The sequence below is a fragment of the Canis lupus genome, chromosome 3 (genome assembly GCF_048164855.1).
Source record: "Canis lupus baileyi chromosome 3, mCanLup2.hap1, whole genome shotgun sequence".
Taxonomy (NCBI): domain Eukaryota; kingdom Metazoa; phylum Chordata; class Mammalia; order Carnivora; family Canidae; genus Canis; species Canis lupus.
In genome coordinates this window covers 46,793,217-46,810,644 of record NC_132840.1, presented here as the reverse complement: position 1 = coordinate 46,810,644, position 17,428 = coordinate 46,793,217, and the positions used below count along the sequence as shown (strand labels likewise).

General features: G+C 51.2%; 1 protein-coding gene across 15 annotated transcripts in view; it reads right to left on the bottom strand.

Annotated features, from left to right (window-relative positions):
- MPRIP (myosin phosphatase Rho interacting protein) overlaps positions 1-17,428 on the bottom strand; it is a 150,658-nt gene that overhangs the window by 25,086 nt on the left and 108,144 nt on the right. For 7 of the 15 annotated variants that reach the window (XM_072820811.1, XM_072820815.1, XM_072820813.1 and 4 more), the window contains 7 exons: positions 15,653-15,794; positions 14,653-14,766; positions 13,062-13,118; positions 11,749-11,817; positions 8,818-8,907; positions 4,601-4,710; positions 898-1,459 (listed from right to left, as the gene is read on the bottom strand). In XM_072820811.1, coding sequence (XP_072676912.1) covers positions 898-1,459; positions 4,601-4,710; positions 8,818-8,907; positions 11,749-11,817; positions 13,062-13,118; positions 14,653-14,766; positions 15,653-15,794 — 1,144 coding nt within the window. Of the gene's footprint in view, positions 1-897; positions 1,460-4,600; positions 4,711-8,817; positions 8,908-11,748; positions 11,818-12,270; positions 12,347-13,061; positions 13,119-14,652; positions 14,767-15,652; positions 15,795-17,428 lie in introns of those variants that run through there. The other 8 variants (XM_072820818.1, XM_072820822.1, XM_072820824.1 and 5 more) reach the window with 7 other exon arrangements.

Below are 17,428 nucleotides of genomic sequence, written 5' to 3'. Positions count from 1 at the left end.
GAATGTTGGTGTTAGTGATAAATGTCAGCCTCATAAATTTAATAGGAAAAAGGTAAGCGGAGGTTGCCCAAAGTGGCAAATCTTCCACTTCAATTAGCTACTCCTGGAAAAAAACACATTTGAAACATGTTGCTGAATGTTCTTAAAAGGCAGGCATAATGCTGTACCTCATCTAGGAAACTCACTGTTCAGGCTTATAAATCCACTACCAAGTTTCCCAGATTTGATTTCTGGATATGTTACAAATGCAGGGACTGGCTTACTCAGCTCTGCATCCCAGAGGGACCCTCTCTGGTGCCCAGTGACTTACAGGGTATCCTTCAAGTCAGTGGCATGGTGACAATCCTCTGCCCAGCCTGCCAGGCTCACCACCTCCTGCCCGTAGGCCTCTGTTTCACATCTTGAATTCAACATCCAGAATCCAGCATCTGCCTGCCTTGCATCCCCCTCTGATCCCATTAATGGTTACCTGGCTGTTGCAAAAAGCCTGGAGGCTTGTCTCTGCCTCCAGCTTCAGCCCGGCCCCTTTGACCCAGGCCTGACCACTAATTCTGCTCATGCCCCTCTCCTGTCTCAAATCTCTAGTTTATGCCTGTAACAGGGTAGGACAGGGTCCCCACCTGGGTCCTGCATCTCATCAGCCTAGTTTCTGGCCACCCTCAGCTCTATATGGCAATGTCCCAACCGCATGGCAAAGCCTTTCCTTCTCGAAAAGCCTGGAGCCCCCTCCCTGCCACCCTGCCGATGTGGCACCCTCTTATACCTCTCGGTGCCTGCACTGTACTCTAATAAGCTGTTTGTCTACCAGAGCTCTCAGGACCACATATCCCTCAGTATCATGTGGCCAGCAGCAGGTACAGTGGGTGCTGGGGAAGGTTGTTGCCCAGAACCTGTTACCTCCTTCTCCAGCAGAGAGGTCAACTCGTGAGTGGAGAGCCGGTCACCTCCATCTTCGGAGGACAGGTGCAAGGGGGCAATGGGCACCTGCTTTTCTTCTCGGAGAGGAGTTGTCTCCACCTGATGCCACCGCTGCTCGATCTCCACGTGGACGTTCTGGGTCTTGAGGTCAGTGGTCACTGGCAGCCCTGGGCTCCGGTCAACCTCCATTCGCAGGGCTGTATCATCGGCACCAGGCCCATCCGTGGCATCAAGCATCCCGAAGCGCTTACGGCGTTCTTCCCGCCGCCGTGCACGCTCCCGCTCTAGCTCACCGGCCTCAGCCTCAGGGTGGGTGTCAGAAATCCCTGTGGTGCTGGCCCTCTCCTGAGCCAGGGCCTGCTGGATAGGGCGGAACTCGGCCCAGTCAAAGGTCTTAGAGCGCCCCTCCCGCCTCCGCTCCCGAGCCCGGCTCCTCTTCTGCTCGGGGTCTGGCTCTCCACGCTCCATATCGGGCTTCTCACTCGGCCTCGGGCAGGTCTCAAAGGAGGAGCTGCTCCGGTTCTTTTCCTCTGGCAGTGAGCTAAGGGCAAGGGGCAGAGAGCCTGTCAGGTGTGGCTCCTGGTGGCAGCCACCCAACCTGGTGGGGGGCCTGGCTCCACCACAGTCCCTATGCAGCTATGGTTCCCACAGGAGAGAGGAGAAAAGAATACTTTGCCTTTACTTGTGTCTCTCATAGGGAGAATCAAACTGGTTCTGAGTAGGGATGAGAAAGTAAGAACCACAGATGGCTCAGAGGTTTCCAGTCTCGGACCTCAGAGGAACCCCTGACAGAGGAGATGCCCTAAGGGAGTGTCCTGATGGAGATACACACCCAGGTTGCACCGTGCACAGCCACCATCTAAATGAGGTCATGAGAGAAGCCAACCCTGTAGCCTGTGTGCACCAGGCAGGGCTGACAGAATGAATGAGACCAACCACTTCTCTCAAAAGGCTCGAAGTTTTTAAGCAAGTGGTAAATAACCCAATCAAGTCTGCATTTTAAGAAAACCACCATGGTGGCTGGTGTGACAAATGGATCACAGAGTAAAAGGTCTGAGACCACTGTACTCAGGTTAAGAGAGATGGCCCAGGTGGCACTAATGTGGCTCACCATGTGCAGGAGGTGAGAAGGGAGGGGATTCAAGGGCACCTCTGCTTGTCCAGTAAGGAGTCCATGTCTTTGTCCAATTTGCCCTAAAGCAGATTTCTAAAAATGATGCCCCTCAGAGCAGGGGTAGGTGAGAGCAACAGTTGTGGTTTGAGGCCCCTGGCCTGAGCAGAGTGGCCTCTGGTCCTGTCCAAGGCGACAGAACAGAGTTGGAAGCCATCAAGGGTCTTGAGGGCCAGCGAGAGAGGTGTGGGAGGTGGTAGGGGGACCTGCTTTTAATTTCTTTTTTTTTTTTTTTTTTAGTAGGCTCTATGCCTAGCGTGGAGCCTACCACAGGGCTTTGAACTCATGACTCTGAGATTAAGACCTGAGCTGAAATCAAGAGTTGGGACACTTAACTGGCTAAGCCACCCAAGGGACAGAAAATGTGGTTGTCATCATGCTCTGGGCCATTTGTCCCCAAGTGCTTCAGGGCGGTGGGACCTGCAAGCTGCCAATTTAAGACCACATGTGCATCTGAATAAAAGCTCTCCAGAAGGGATCTTTCAATGCCACTAAACTGAGAGCTGACCCAGGCTTACAACTGTGTAGGGCATTGCAGCCACATAGAGAGCTGGGAACAGCAGTCATGGCTCCATGAGAGGAAGCCCCTCCAGCCCCCAGGCAGGAAGTCCCTGCCACTCCCTACTGTAGTTGCCGGGGGAACACAGTACATCGCTTAGACCTATACCTCTGAAGTTTGTATCTGTTTCTTTTTTTTCTAAGTATTTATTTATTTATTTGAGAGAGAGAGAGAGATAGGGAGAGGCAGAGATACAAGCAGAGGGAGAAGCAGGCTGCATGCAGGGAGCCTGACGTGGGACTCGATCCCGGGTCTCCAGGATCAGGCCCTGGGCTGAAGGTGGCGCTAAACTGCTGAGCCACCCGGGCTGCCCTGTTTCTAATGCTTTCTTGAGACTTTCCTATAGGCACTAAGAAAATCCAAATTTTCCTCAAGCTATAAAAGCCCACATAAAACAAGCAGAAAGGCTGAAGACAAATTGGGGGAAGGTGAGGACCCCCTGAGTTTGAGATACAGTAAATCTGAAGTAAAGTCTAGTCAGAAGACAATCACTAAGTCAATCTTTCCACACAAACCAAACACCTGGTCCCCATGGCCTGTAGTTCATCAAGGTGCTGAGTTCCCACATGAAGCCCATGTCTGAGTGTGGCAGGGAACTGTGAATGTTGGCCTGAGACACATGTGCACATGCATATGCTCAAGTGTGTCCTTCATTTCTGCTCTGAGGCCAAAGCCACAGGCCTGCCCTGGGACATCCCAAAGCAGACTTCTTCCAGCTGGGACACGGCAGGCAGGGGAATCCTGGCGGCCAGGACAGGACCTCAGGCCCTCTCATGTCCACCACCCTATGCCCTGTGGCAGCAGCCTTGCTGAAGAACCCTGAGCTGCCTTTCTTGCTTTGCTGGGGAGGGGGGCATCATCAAGGTGCTGAGTGCTGGCCTTATAAAGCTCTCTACTCCTGGCTGGGAAAAAGCCAGAGGGCAGCCACTGAGGCTGCCCATGAGGACAAGAGTGCCCCATTCACCTCCATATAGTCAGGAGGCATTCCACTAACAGATAAGCCAGAGCTCCCAACAGGATACTTGAGAACTTGTCCTGGCCACCAACACCTGGTCTTACTGACAGAACCACCAAATAATCTGTTAACTTAGTAAATGAGGGAATGAACAAACAATGCCAATAAACACAGGAGAGATGATTTTATTCCTACCTTTTTTTCAAAGAGATGCAGTGTCACTAGGAAAGACAAAGATTTGACATGGCCACAGCTGCCCGAGGCCGCTGCCCCAGGTGTGAGCAGCAACAAAATAAATACATTGGAAGAATCATGTAAAATATATGATCTGAAAAGTGTCAATAAGAGGTTCTCAAAACAGGTAAACGCTCTGAGGCCTTCAGCTGAGAACAGTAGAATTCTAGGCATCGTGGAACCAGCCCCATACACCAGAATCTTCTCTTTCTTTTAAACTGAAAATACCAGGTTTCTAACCTTCAGGGCAGAAGGAGGAAGGCACGTGGCACATTGTGAGGTATACAAACCAGAGACTTAACATGAGGAAAGAATAAGATTTCCATCTCAGTTCCAGCACTGAATTTCAAAGAAGTTTTTCCTGGTTGCACAGAAAACCAACACATACAGGTGTGGAGCAAAAAGATCAAGAAAAAGAAATGCTCTGGTAGTCTGTGAATGTGACATTCAGGGCTGCTCTTACTCCACTGCCAGAGAGGCCCAACACCCAGGACTAGGTTCAGTCCCGATAGGAGCACAAATGCTCCTGGCACAGGCAGCCACACCGGCCAGGCCTAAAGGCAGAAAAGGTAACCCGAGGCAGAAAAAGCAGGAAGGCAAGGGGAGACTAAGCGAGGCCAGCCGATGGTGGGACAGAGGAGGGAAGGCAGAAGACTGGGCTGGGACAGGCACGAGCACACATCCCAAAATAACTGCAGATCCATGTAGGAGTGAGGCGGTGGCCAGCAGGGGAGGTGACCCTCAGGCATTCTGTTTGTCTCACCTCGTCACATCTGGGGCAGAGGTCGGGTGCACGTGCTTCATGATGGTCTGGATCCAATTCCGCCGGATTCCAGATGTCATAGCAGAGAGAGTGAATTCGCCCTCCTTTGTCTACACAAAAGACAAGCTGTCATTAGGGACTGCCAACTCCTTGCCCTCAAAGGACATCATGTAGGGAGAACTGCTGCCAGGTAGGGGGCTGTCCTAGGACACTGTGTGTGTCCCCCTCAAATAAGAGCTGGAGAGCAAAGGAAATCGGATCTGCTTTCATGGCTGATTCAACCACCCACCTCTCTGTTTCCTGTGTGCCTACATGTCCCTGGCACCCAGATGGCTCATCTTTCAGGGCCTCACAGACTGGGGGGAAGGAGGGTGCGTGACTTGACCACAAGGCCAGCATGTGGGGAGCAGTGGGAAGGGGCCCCCCAGACCAGGGACAGCACCATCCCAGACTCAGTGCCATGCAACCCATGCACATCAGGTGCACAGGGTGACAGGGAGAGAAGAGTGGCAGGCACGGGACCTGGCAGGCAGGCTGGGCCCAATGGGGGCTGCATCTGCTGGGCTCAGAAGAGGCAGGGAGACCTGCCAGGGCAGGTGTAGTTAGACTTAGCACAGTGACAGAGAATAAGGAGGTTCTGGGGCAGTGAAGGAGGTGGTATGCAGTCCCTCATTAATAGGATATGGGAGCCAAGGTGGGGGGGGGTGCTTCTAGGATAATCCCTGGGCCCCCTACCCCTGACCTAGGTGACCTGGTGGGACGAGTGAGATGGAGGAGCATGCTGGTGGTGGCTGAGGGAGAGGAGTCTCGCTATGTGATGACACCAGGTGGACAAGAGGAGAGGGGAGCCATATGGGGGCTGAGATGGGCAGCAAGGCCAATGAGCAGAAAGGCCTCTGGAATGCAATCCTTGTGTTGCTGAGGCATGCTGCCAGGCACCTCCCAAGACGGGGAGGGGCATGACACTCAGGTGTCACAGAAGTAAGGTGTCACTACTGTTCTTTAGGCTGCCCCAGCTACTGACCAATGGACCTGTAAGACATGTCGGCTAGTCAGCTGACGGGAAGACAAAATCACCAAAATGGTCTTGGGATGGGCCCTGGCACGGCCAGGGGTAAAATATAAGAGACCATGTGCTGGCCAAGCATGATGCAAAGTGCAGCTTGGACCGGACCTCATCATCTGCCTCAGGCCCCCGCCGGCACTCCCAGTCGAGTTGGTCCACAGCCCACTTCCCAGCTCATCTCTCCATCATCGCTTTCCCCTCTGTGCAAGCCAGGGGCAGGGGTACTGCCCTAGGGCTCTCTGAAGCACCAGCCCCTTGTGCCCTGGCCCTCCCCATGTCCCTGGGTCCTCTGCTTCCCCCCACTCCACTGTGGGTATTTCTGTAGTCTGACCTCAGCAACCTGTACATTCTTTCCCATGAGCTCATCTCTCACCTGCAGAGAGCTCTTTCCCAACAGACTCCATGCTTGTGACTGTGTGTCTAATGTTCCCAGGGAGTCTACTGGAGCCTCAAACACACCACAGGCCAGAGCTCCAGAGGCTCCCCTCCTGTCAGAAGCTGCCTCTGCTGCCCCACTTCAGCACAAGCTCACCATGCTCTGGGGTGTGAGACTTCACACCTGGCTTCTCCCTCACCTGGCCAGAGCCACATCCCAGGTGCTCTTCCAGCATGGCAGCTCTCACCAGTTTCTTTGCCCCTCATTGCTTGGCCTTCTGCCTCTACCTTCCCCTCCTTTCTAAGTGTACTGTGGGTCCTTCTGGATGTGTCTTACTAAGGCACAGCTGTCTCGTGTCATCCAGCACATGGCAGTGCCTCCACCAACCTCAGGACAAGACCAATTACGGACCCGGCATGCAAGGCTCCCATTTTGCCACCTTCTACTGGCTTCTGCACTCGGCTATCTTGTGGGTGCTAGACAAGGACACCGCAAACTCAGTCCTCCAGCCTTGCCTCACAAGATCCTAAAGCTCCTTAGTGGTCCAGGCTGAGCCCCTCCTGGGACCCACTCTCCCGCAGTGAAATCAGTCTCTTCTGGCTTACAACTCTGAGTCCATGGGGCTCATGGAAAAGCATTAGAACTAGAGAGAAGCTCACAGTGCCCTGCCCAGGGTAAAGTGAAGAGGGGTCCGACTGGCAGCTGAGATCAGCTAGGGAGCATAGGTGACTCAGAAATGACTTTGTGACCAAGAGAGCAAGTGAGTTCTTAGAGAGAAACCAGCACCTGCGTGGTTCTGGCCACGGCCTCATCACACAGAAAGCAGCCCTAGAACAATGAAGTTGTAATATGCTCTGTGACAGGTACTGAGTTAATGATAAAACACTTGTTACCCCCAGGATGCCCTACTCAGGGAGATCTGCTCTTTAAAATGGAGAGGCAGGGGTGAAGGTGTGGGGCTCAGCATGGGCCTGCAAAACCAGAATTCACCACTGTCTCCAAAGCTGACATGTTGGCTTATCAAGCATGTCTATTCCTCCTGCAGGCACAAAGGCATAAGAGCATCACAGCAGGGCACCACAGGCCACCGAGATCCACAGTTCATGCCCTGGCCCTGATGCCAGGCCATCAGTACAACCTCCAACTAGGACTTGGTGTCCACGCAGTTGCCCTGCATGGAGGGAATACCATGACCAGTTGCCTGCTGGGCTGCTGCGTGCATTTCTCCTTGTAATAAACTCACTGGCCTTTGGGTCTGAACCTTGGTCTCCTCTGGGCTTGGTTACTACAAGTTAGTCCCAACATGTCTGATATACTCTCAGTCCAGAAATACTGAGTTTCTAGACCCAAAGATCTAAAGGTAAGACCCTGTTAAAGGCAACCCAACTGGAGTCCTAGCTCCCTGTGAGAAAACGAGTCCCAGGCGGCAGTTCTGTCAGGCTGATCATTAGCATGCACTCCCAAGGCCCCTGTGAGGGAAGAATTAGCTTTGCCCAAAGAGAGGTTTGGCCTTTGTCCCAGATCCTGGGAAGTAACCTGGGAATCCCTATTATTCAGGGTGGGGGCTCTGGGATATGTGAAATCAGCTGAGCTCTGGCAGAGGGCTGGAAACTGTATTTGACTACATGAACAGTAACTCAATCAATAGTCACAAAGCTTCAACAAAACTCTGGACATGGGACACCTGGGTGGCTCAGTGGTGGAGCATCTGCCTTTGGGCTTCTGGTACTGAGGCCCCTGTCAGGCTCCTTACAGGGAGCCTGCTTCTCCCTCTCCCTGTCTCTGCCTCTCTGTGTCTCTCATGAATAAATAAATAAAACCTTAAAAAACCAAAACCAAAACCAAAACTCTGGACACTGGCTTGGGTGAGCTTCTTGGGCTGGAAGCTCTGGGTACTGCCATACATCTCCCAAGAGGGTAATGCAACCCCAGAGACTTGGAAGGTTTGTGTTTAGGGCCCTGCCAGTACAATTCTCCCTGTCTGTTCCTCTGCCTTGTTCTGATTTGCATCCTTTTGCTACAGTGAAACTATAATTGTTAAGTTTAGTGCTTTTTTGTGTTCAGTGAGTCACTCTGGCCTGTTAAGCCCTAAGGGCAGTTTTGGGTACCCCTTGACCTTGCAGTTGGGTGTCAGAATGATAGATGCAGCAGTTGAGGACTATGCCCTAACCTTGAGCCTGCCTGTCTCCAGGTAGCTTGAGCCACCAGCTTTAATGAAACAGCCAAGGAGAACCATTTCATTTTTCTGATCATCTTCTTTTCGGGGGCAGGGGGGGGGGGCAATGCCTTACGCTCCTGAGTCCCTCACAAGACTGTGGGAGGAAAAGACTTGTATGTGGATGAACGCACGCCCAAATGAAAGAATAAATGAGTAAAACCCTAGTATTTGAGGCTTCACTAACACTTCTATTCTTATTTCTTATATCCCATGTCCTTCCCAACTGCCAGCACTTTAAAGAAAAAGGGAAGACAAAGACCTTCAGTAATAGAAAACTTCTAAATGGAATTGAGAAGAAAGATGCTAATGCCTCATTCTGTTGTTGAGATCACAAACTGGGGTTGGGATGAGGTGCTAGGGACAGAGGAAGGCACAGGTCAAGGTACCAGCGATGACAGCAAAGACCAAGTGCTGACCAAGCCCGTGAGAGAGGTCAGGCTTGCCTACAAGTGTCCCCGAACCAGGACGTCAGGTTTTTGGAAAAATGTCCCCGTGGGTCAAGCCCATGTCCCCCACCTCCACACCAAGCCTGTCTCCGAACTCCACCCCAGGCTCACATGTATCTGAAAGCCATAGTTTCTCTGGACTGGATACTCTGTGACATCGTAACACGTAGACAAGTCAATTTCCCCGTCCAAGTCAGCCGCCTACAGAGAGAAATGAGAGGATCTTAGGAGATTGAGAAAGTAAAAGTCAACACCTAGACAAGTGAATTTCCATGTTAGCTTTATTTTTAGTGGGTATATACACTGACAAGTGAAGATGCTGCCTATCCTATGCTACCTGGAAGCATCAATGCCATGTCCCTGTGTTTCCTGCCAAAGATATCTCATGCCAGGGGTTGGCAGACGTGATGGTGGAACTCTTTTAGTCTTAAAAATTGAGGGTTCCAAAGAGTTTTCATTTATGTGGGTTTTACCTATTCATGATATTTAGCATATCAGAAATAAACTAGAAAAAAGTAAACATATTTGCTCATTTAAGAACACAAATAGGGCAGCCCTGGTGGTCCAGCGGTTTAACGCCACCTTCAGCCCAGGGTGTGATCCTGGAAAACCGGGATTGAGTCCCACATTGGGCTCCCTGTATGGAGCCTGCTTCTCCCTCTGCCTGTGTCTCTGCCTCTCTCTCTCTCCGGAAACCTGGGATCGAGTCCCACGTTGGGCTCCCTGCCTGGAGCCTGCTTCTCCCTCTGCCTGTGTCTCTGCCTTTCTCTCTCTCTCTCATGAATAAATAAATAAAATCTAAAAAAAAAAAAAAAAAAAAGAACACAAATAAACCAAAAAATATTTTTAAAAGTCAGCAAGGGATTTTTACAAATCTTTAAATGCTTGGCTTCCAAGGACAGTTGGATTCTCATATCTGTTGCTAGATTCAACTTGTTTAGTATGTCATTTTGAATGACGTATGGTTGACCCTTGAATACTATGGTTTTGAATTGTGTGGGTCCAGTTGTACATGTTTTTTTTTTTTTAATGTAGTATGGTACTGTAAGTGTATTTTCTCTTCCTTATGATTTTCTTAATGGCCTTTTCTTTTCTCTAGCTTGCTTTATGGTAAGAATACAGTATACGATACATGTAACATGCAAATGTGTTAATCAACTGTTTGTGCTGTTGTTAAGGCTTGTAATCAACAGTAGGCTCCTGGTTCAGTTTTGAGGGAGTCAAAAGTTACATGCAGGTTTTTATCTGCGCAAGGGGATGGCACCTCTAGCATCTCTGTTTGTCAGGGGTTACTGTACATGAAGATATTCCAGCCTTACATAGATCGACACTGGAAAAGGAAGACACTTTAGTAGTCATTTCTTTCTTTTATCCAGTTTCATTGGGGAATAACTGACATACGTCACTGTAGAAGTTGAAGGGGTACAGCAATGAAGGTCTGATTTACATACACTGGGAAAAGGTGTACGTTCTTAAAGGTTAACTGCAAAGTGGAATCTGAAATCCTGTCAAGGGACTTTCTATACTGTTATATTAAAATGCACGGTTTTCACTGCCCTCTGAATGGACCTGTACCCATGCGTGACCTTCTAACTATGTACCGGTCATTTGGAAGACATGAGGTTATGCGTTATCCTCTACAAGTTGACATATTTCATTACATGAGCTCAAAACATGTTAGTATTAGCACCTAGTCATCAGGACAGTCTGTAAGTAAAGGGAAACTGTCAAATTTCTGATGGGGAATACAAATATTTCAAAGCTCCAATTTTGCTTGAAAGCTCAAATTATATCATTGGCAATGAACTGTCTGTTGTTTTCTTTGAAGGGACAGACTCATTTGGTTCTTTAAGAAAGTGTCTGCCAAACAGTCAAAGTGAGCAAGCAGTTTGTCTCTGTGTTACTCTTTTAAGTGCAGACAGTATTGCATGAGGAGAAGCCACCAGTTCGGCTGGCAGTGTGGATGGGGCATAAGTGCTTGCCCATGAGGCATCCATCATACTCTGGTACACAGTAAACGTGACTTACGCTCACTGTTGATTTTGAATCACAGAATATAGAAAGATGAGTATTCAAGAACTGAGACTTTAAATGGCATTTTAATTGTATAACAAGTTTTGAGTGTACCAGCCCCCTGAAATGGTCTCTAGGCATCCACAGACTACACTTGGAGAACTGCTGGTCTACGCACCCACTACCAACCACACACGCTCCGTGTTGCCTGACTTCAGGCAGCACCAGGGACCTGCTGCCCACAGTATTCTCATCTACCTTGAATCTCTAACATCTTTCCACTGAAGTCCCTACAGAACTTCCCTTTTTTCACGTTCAGGTATGTAAATATATATAACCAGTCTTTAATGACCAATATTTAGATTCTTGCCAATCTTCTGCTATTACAAAAGCGGAGGAATGACTAACCTTGGGCAAAGATCTTTTCCTGTATGTGGAAATATATATGAAGGATTCCTGGAGTGGAATGCAAGGGAAAAGGTAGGAACACAGACTTGCCAAATTGCTCAAAAGAGATGGTATTTTTGTAGGTGAAGAAAAAAGAGCCCCTTCTGGTTGGTCTTCAACCATGGAATCAAGATAGTCAATTGGGCCAACTAAATTCATTTGCCACATCCCATCTTTGTCCAAAAGACAAAGGACAAGATTTACTTCCGTTTCTTCAAGAGACTCAATTCTCTATGAAATCTTTGTTGAAAAAACAAAACTGCTCATCCTTTTAAATTAAGACATCTTTCAGTGTTTTTCAAAGAACGGAGAAAAGAGAAGCCACTGAAACACACACCCCGCCTAAAGTAGGGCCTCAAAATAGCCCAACGTTTCAGGAAGAATCAGTCACGAGATCAGAAACTGGTCACACTATGCTCAGACTTCCCACCAATCTAGACCTGGAAACCCAAGACAGCAACTTGGACACCAGTTGACAGACAGAAGGGGACTTGAGCCCGGAGAAGCAGTGGCTGAGAGCCTGGGGCTCCTGTGGCCACCCGGACCCATCTCCACAATTAGGAAAGAAGACAAGACACTCACCTCCTCAGCTGCCGAATCCCTGTAGTATCTCAGACTTTGATCAGCAAGGACAAACCAGTGTTTCTTCCACTAAAAGGGAAAGGAGAAAGCAGACTCAATGACCATGCAGCACATTTACTGCTCTAAGGCAATCCACAGCCAGAGTCCTGGGGGCACCTCCCAGAGCGCAGGAAAAGCAGAGGGCAGGCAGCCCCTCCCACGAGTGGCAGACACACACAGGACTCTGCTCAGGCCACAGGCAGCCATGCGCACATGACCTCAGGGCACTTGCTAAAGCTGCGGCTCCCCCGTGACAAGGCAGCATGGAGAGCTGGGGTGGGCCACAGGCTATGAGCTCTCTGTAACCCACAGTGGTGTGGCTGGTGAAAAGTGCTTCGCAGTCCTCAGTCTCAACTTCAGAGGCTGCAGACAGGGGGCTGAGCCCTCCGAGCTGAAAGGTGGCTGTGAAAACAGCATCTCTATCCTTAGGTGGCTACCTGTGAGCCACAGCCACTGGCTGGCTAACCAGAGAGGCGCGCCCACCTGCAGCCAGCAGGAGCAAACCAGCCAGCCAGATTCCCAAGTCTTCACTGTGAGTAGCAAGGAGGGAGACTTGAGTCTTCAGGAAAGGCCAAGGGGATTGATATGGAGGAGAGAGAAAAAGAGGATGTTTCGGCACAGTCAGTCAGGAAACAGGAGGAGCTCAGGAGGGTGGGGTTTGGGGGCCTCTCAGTAAGAACTAGCAGGCTCCTCTCCGTGCCTTCCTGTAGGCCTGGCCTTCCAGCCCCAAGCAGGGTCAAGGTGGGGCTAGTAAGTTCAGCTGCAAATCGCTCTTCCTGTTGGAGTGTGATGGCAAGAATGTACCACACTGGCTTCTCTCAGGACTGTGGCTGAGCTGGAGTCTCTGATAGTCTAGCAACCCTCAGCTGCTGTCCACTTGGCCTGCCTTGTGAGCAACCATAAGTCAATCATACAACCAGAGGCATCTCCTGTCCCTGAGAATCCTGGGCTCCCCAGGAACATTTAGGAAAGAGTACCAAGTAGAAAGTTAACATTGTAGGATGCTTCCCTGGCCTGAGGCTGAGATCCCTGCGGGGTGTAGGAGGACAATCTTCTCCAGAGGTCCCCACTCCCCACTGTAGAACTGAGGGTGGGGGAGGCGGTGCACCTCCAGTTCCCTGATGAGACGGAGGTCTCGGCCTCAGTCCTGGTCCACCAGAGGAGAGGCCATGCTGGATGTGGGGGACTGAATCAGTGTTCCCAAACCCACTGGGGACAAGGCCAGGTAGACTTTGTACCTGCTGCCCATTGCCACAGCAGCCCTGCATGCTCACCTGGCCGTCCTCATACTGCTTGGTTAGCCAGCCTTTCTTGAAATTCAGCAGGTCAGGCTAAGAAAGGGAGAAAAAAAGAACAGATTAGAAGAAAGCACACTGATATCCCAGTTGTGGGAAAAGTATGACTGAGGGGCAGGCATCTCTGTCCAGATGAGGTGGGCAGCAGAAAAAGGGGTTTCTCCACCTGCCCACAAATATTCCGCAGACTTATGTGTCTTCGAGGGAGGAGATGCCAGGCTCGGTGGGCTGATAGGGAAGGAAGGCAAGGCCCCAATGCCCCGTGAGCAGCAGCAGTGGGGCTGCCCAGGAGCACAGAACAGCCCAGAGGGAGAGGCATTTAGTGTTTGCCATGAAGGGGAAAATCTGTGGTGAGTGCTAAAAGAAGAAATCAGAAGTTCTCACAGAAGCCATGGAAGACAGAGAGGAAGACTGAAGAGCAAGGCCCACGTACGGTGTTGAGCAAAGATGCAGCAGCAAGCCTGCTGAGGCCCTGAGGTCACATATCAAACAGGATGAGGTTCAGTCTCCATTTCCCTGCAAGATGCAAACTCTGGACAGCTGACAGGAAAGCAGGGGTGCTGTCCCTACCGGGCTCTCCTGCACCAAGGTACCTGGGTCTGAGGAGTCGCGGGAGGAAGCACTTGAGGACCACCTGCAGCCCAGTGGGGCCTTGCTTGTGTTTCACTCCTGGACACCTGCAAAGCCAGTGCCTACAGAAATGTGGATCATCCTTCCCCTCACCCCATGTGCTTGCTCTCTACTCTCCTATAGCTATCCTGACCAGAAACAGGCTGTGATGTCTTTCCATATTAGAAAACCAGGAGGGAGTTATGGGAACAGGAATATGGTGGCAGGACCACCTCCAGCCACACACGTTCTGGGAATCTCTGCTCCAAACCTCCAAGCCAAATCCAGATTCAAGGAAAAATCAAATTTCCTCCAGGTAAGAAGCCCACCTATCCTTGTTCAGGGTCATGTCAGTGTGTGTTTGGTGGCTCCATATCCCAGGGGTAGAAGTGGCTCTGACTTTGGGCTTCTCAGAAAGCTGAGGACAGAACAAAGAGGAGCCCTGGGTCACCATGTGAGTAGCTGTCCTTCACTCCCAGGGCCTTTGGCCTGCCACTCTCAGCTCCCCGAGGGAGCAATGGTCCTGTCTCACCATGCACCGACTGCACCTCCACTGCAGCTCAAAGGACCAAGGGCAAAGGCCCTTCTCCTTTTGCAGTGAAACACCATGAACAAGGCAAGGGCTCCTAGCAAGAGAGGAGCCCAGTGATCAAAATGTCACTGACACAAACACCCAAAACAAGAACAAAGGTTCCCTGCTGTGGACCTGGCTCCTCAAAGTCAGGATTTTGCTGCCTTGGCCAAATGGCTTCCTCTATTGGGGACTTCAGAGCTCAGGATGCCCACGTAGAGTCCAAAAGGGGAAAGAAACACAGCATCTGCTTCCCACGCACAGACGCAAAGGCCGGTGCAGAGGGGACAGCCAGCACAGACGCACGGACATAAGCAGACAGTGACCCCAAGTGACAGAAGCGGCAGGAGCAGCGTCTCCAGGCTTCGGTGCGCGGGCGCCTGGGCTCACCGTCAGGGAGGACTCCGTGGACCTCCTATCCAGTGACTTGGCTCTTCGGTGTGGAGACATGGGGGTGGCCGAGGTGTCCGGGAGAGGAGCTGTGGGGGCTTCGTTGGGGAGATCCTGTGGCAGAGAGCAGCCGCCAGTCAGTACAAGCCAGTGAACTTAGGCGGGGAGCAGGGAGACCAGCACCTGGAGCTGTGGGATGGTCAAGACTGTTCCTGGGCGAGGACAAGAGCACTTTGTCTGGGCTCCCATGGCCAAGTCTGGGCCAACACTGGGACAGGAGCTGGCATCCCGGTACTCCTCGTCCAGCGCCTCTCGCTTCATGCGGCGAGTTCAAAAACACACTCTAGTTGTTGGAACAGCCTTTTCTTTCAGAAGCATTTCTCACCATCACTCTCTGGTCCTACCCCTGCCCCCTGGCTTCTTGGGGTCACAGACAGAAGAGCTCTGGGCTCTGTGCCAGCCAGCAGCAGAGCACCTCATGAGTCCAGAGAGAAGGTGGGGAGGGAGATGAAGATGCAACATTCGAACACAGCAGGGTCACAAGAGGTGAGGGGGCTGCCTGGGAGGAGGAGGAGGATTCAGAAGAGGGATCTTCCCCTGGACTAAGAGGAGCGAGGGTGATGGCCACCACTTGAAAGAAAGAGGAAGGAAGGTGCTCAGCCTCGTGGCTGGGCTGCCTCAGAGAGAAAGAGAGCAGCTCTAGCTACAACCTGGGATCTAAGGCTTGCCAGACTAGCCTTTAGCAGAAATGGATGAAGTTCCGACAGGAAGATGCAGAAGACAGTCCTCGCCCTCAAGAAAGCCACTCACTGGAAGGGAGGAGAGGCACGAGCAGACAACCAGGAAACAAGAATGGGGAACTCGGCGGCAGTGGGTCCAGGTGTGTGTTTGGGGAGGGGGGCGCTGTGAGAAGGGGTGAGGCCATACGCCCACCAGGTCCCTGTGGCCGCATGTGGCACCGCCTGTGCCTCAGCGCTGGCCCCAGACCCCAGAGGCTCACCCGTTTCCTAGGAAACGCCCTCTTCTCACTGCGGCCCTGGCGAGTGTCACTGGATGGTGAAGGCCCAGATGATGAGTTAGTCTCCATGTGCTCTGCCTTCTCAATGTCCAAGGCCTCAAATTTCTCAATGACCTGGGACCTCCTGCAAGAGAGGACACAAGGCTGCTGAGGGGGAGACAGCCCCCCACCCCCACCCCACAGCCTGAGGTGGGCTTGGTCTTGAGTCACAGAGGAGTTCCTTCAGCCAACACTGCCATGCCTGGTCCATCCTGGCCTTTCCTGGGCCTCCCGTTTTGCAGGGCATGTAGGCTGTGCACATGGCACACTGGGATGGTTCACCGGACACTCCTCCCCAAGCTCTCTGTCCCATCACCGTGGAGGGGGAAGCCATGCAGGGGCTGGCAGCAGCTCAGGGCCAAGGGCCATCCCTTCCCCCAGGCCTGTCCTTTCCCTCTGCCTCCCATACCAGAGGCTCTTGCATGGTCTGTTGACACACTCAGCAATCACACAGCTCATCGCCTGGCATCCTCTCCTAAGCCACAGACATGATCAGAAGGCAACCACCACCACCTGGAAGGGGGACAGCCTCCATCCTCCCTGCATTCCTCAGCAGATCATGATGCAGCCCCCACCCCAGGGCATCCAAAATTTAGCAAGAGAAAGGCCCATGAATTAACATCGTTTCTGCCACAGTAAAAAGAATCAAAAACCAAATTAAAACAAAAACAAAGCAAGTTGATTTCGTGTGAAAAGGCCGGGGCATCATCAGGCCATTTACGGCTGGACACGGAGCTGAGATGGGAGCGAAGCAGGCGAAGGAAGGGCGAGTAACGTCACACAGCGACACAGCAGGAGAAGGCGGAGAGGGGCAAGACCTGAAAGAAAATAAGGCTGGAAAATGAATAAACAGAAAGGGACTGCTTGTTAAAATCAAATAATGCTAAATCAAAAATTATCCAAAGAATTAAAGAAACAAAAACCCAAGGTGATTACTGAGAAGGGGAGATCATCCTTGTCCCCGAAGTTACAAGGAGTCACCATGGTGGCTGAGGGCAGAGAGACCAGGTGGGGCATGTGGGCAGATGCTGAGTCTTCCTCACCCCTGGGGGCCACCCACCGTGGGGGCCTGAGACTTGGACAAAGCGTAACAAGGCCCCGAATGGAGTCACTCGTGCTAAGCCCACTCACCAAACTGAGACTTAATATCTAAATTACAGTTTCAAGCTCTCCCAGGAGTGGAATCTTAAACCAGTCAATCTGGAATTACCTGGTCAGCACTAGTGAAGTGATCTGCTTGACAGAACCCTTGCTGTCCCCCAAGGGAAGGTGACCTTGCCCAAAACAATGCCCTTTTTGCCAGTAATTTCCTTGTCCCACTCCCTTCTGCCTCTAAAAGTCTTTCATTTTTGTATAGCTCCTCAGAGCTCCTTTCTGTCTGCTAGATGGGATGCGGAATCACTGAATAAAGCCAGTATCTTCAAAATTTACTCAGTTGAATTTTATTTTACAGATTTGGTGGCAGTGGTGGGACCTGAAGGAAACTTCAGACAGCTCTGAGGACAATGAGAAACATAGCTAACTGTAGTACCTGTGAATTGTTGGTGTTCTCTGTCTTTCTTGCCATTTCTGAGGGCCACAGGAAATTCCTCATGGTTCTGAGCTCTGCTCTCTTTGTGTTGAGCTCCCGACCTAATAGGCTTTTTGTGGTCCCCCACTTGACTAGACCATGCTGGGAACCGTGGCTAGTTCAGTTTGTAATATTCCATTTGACTGGAA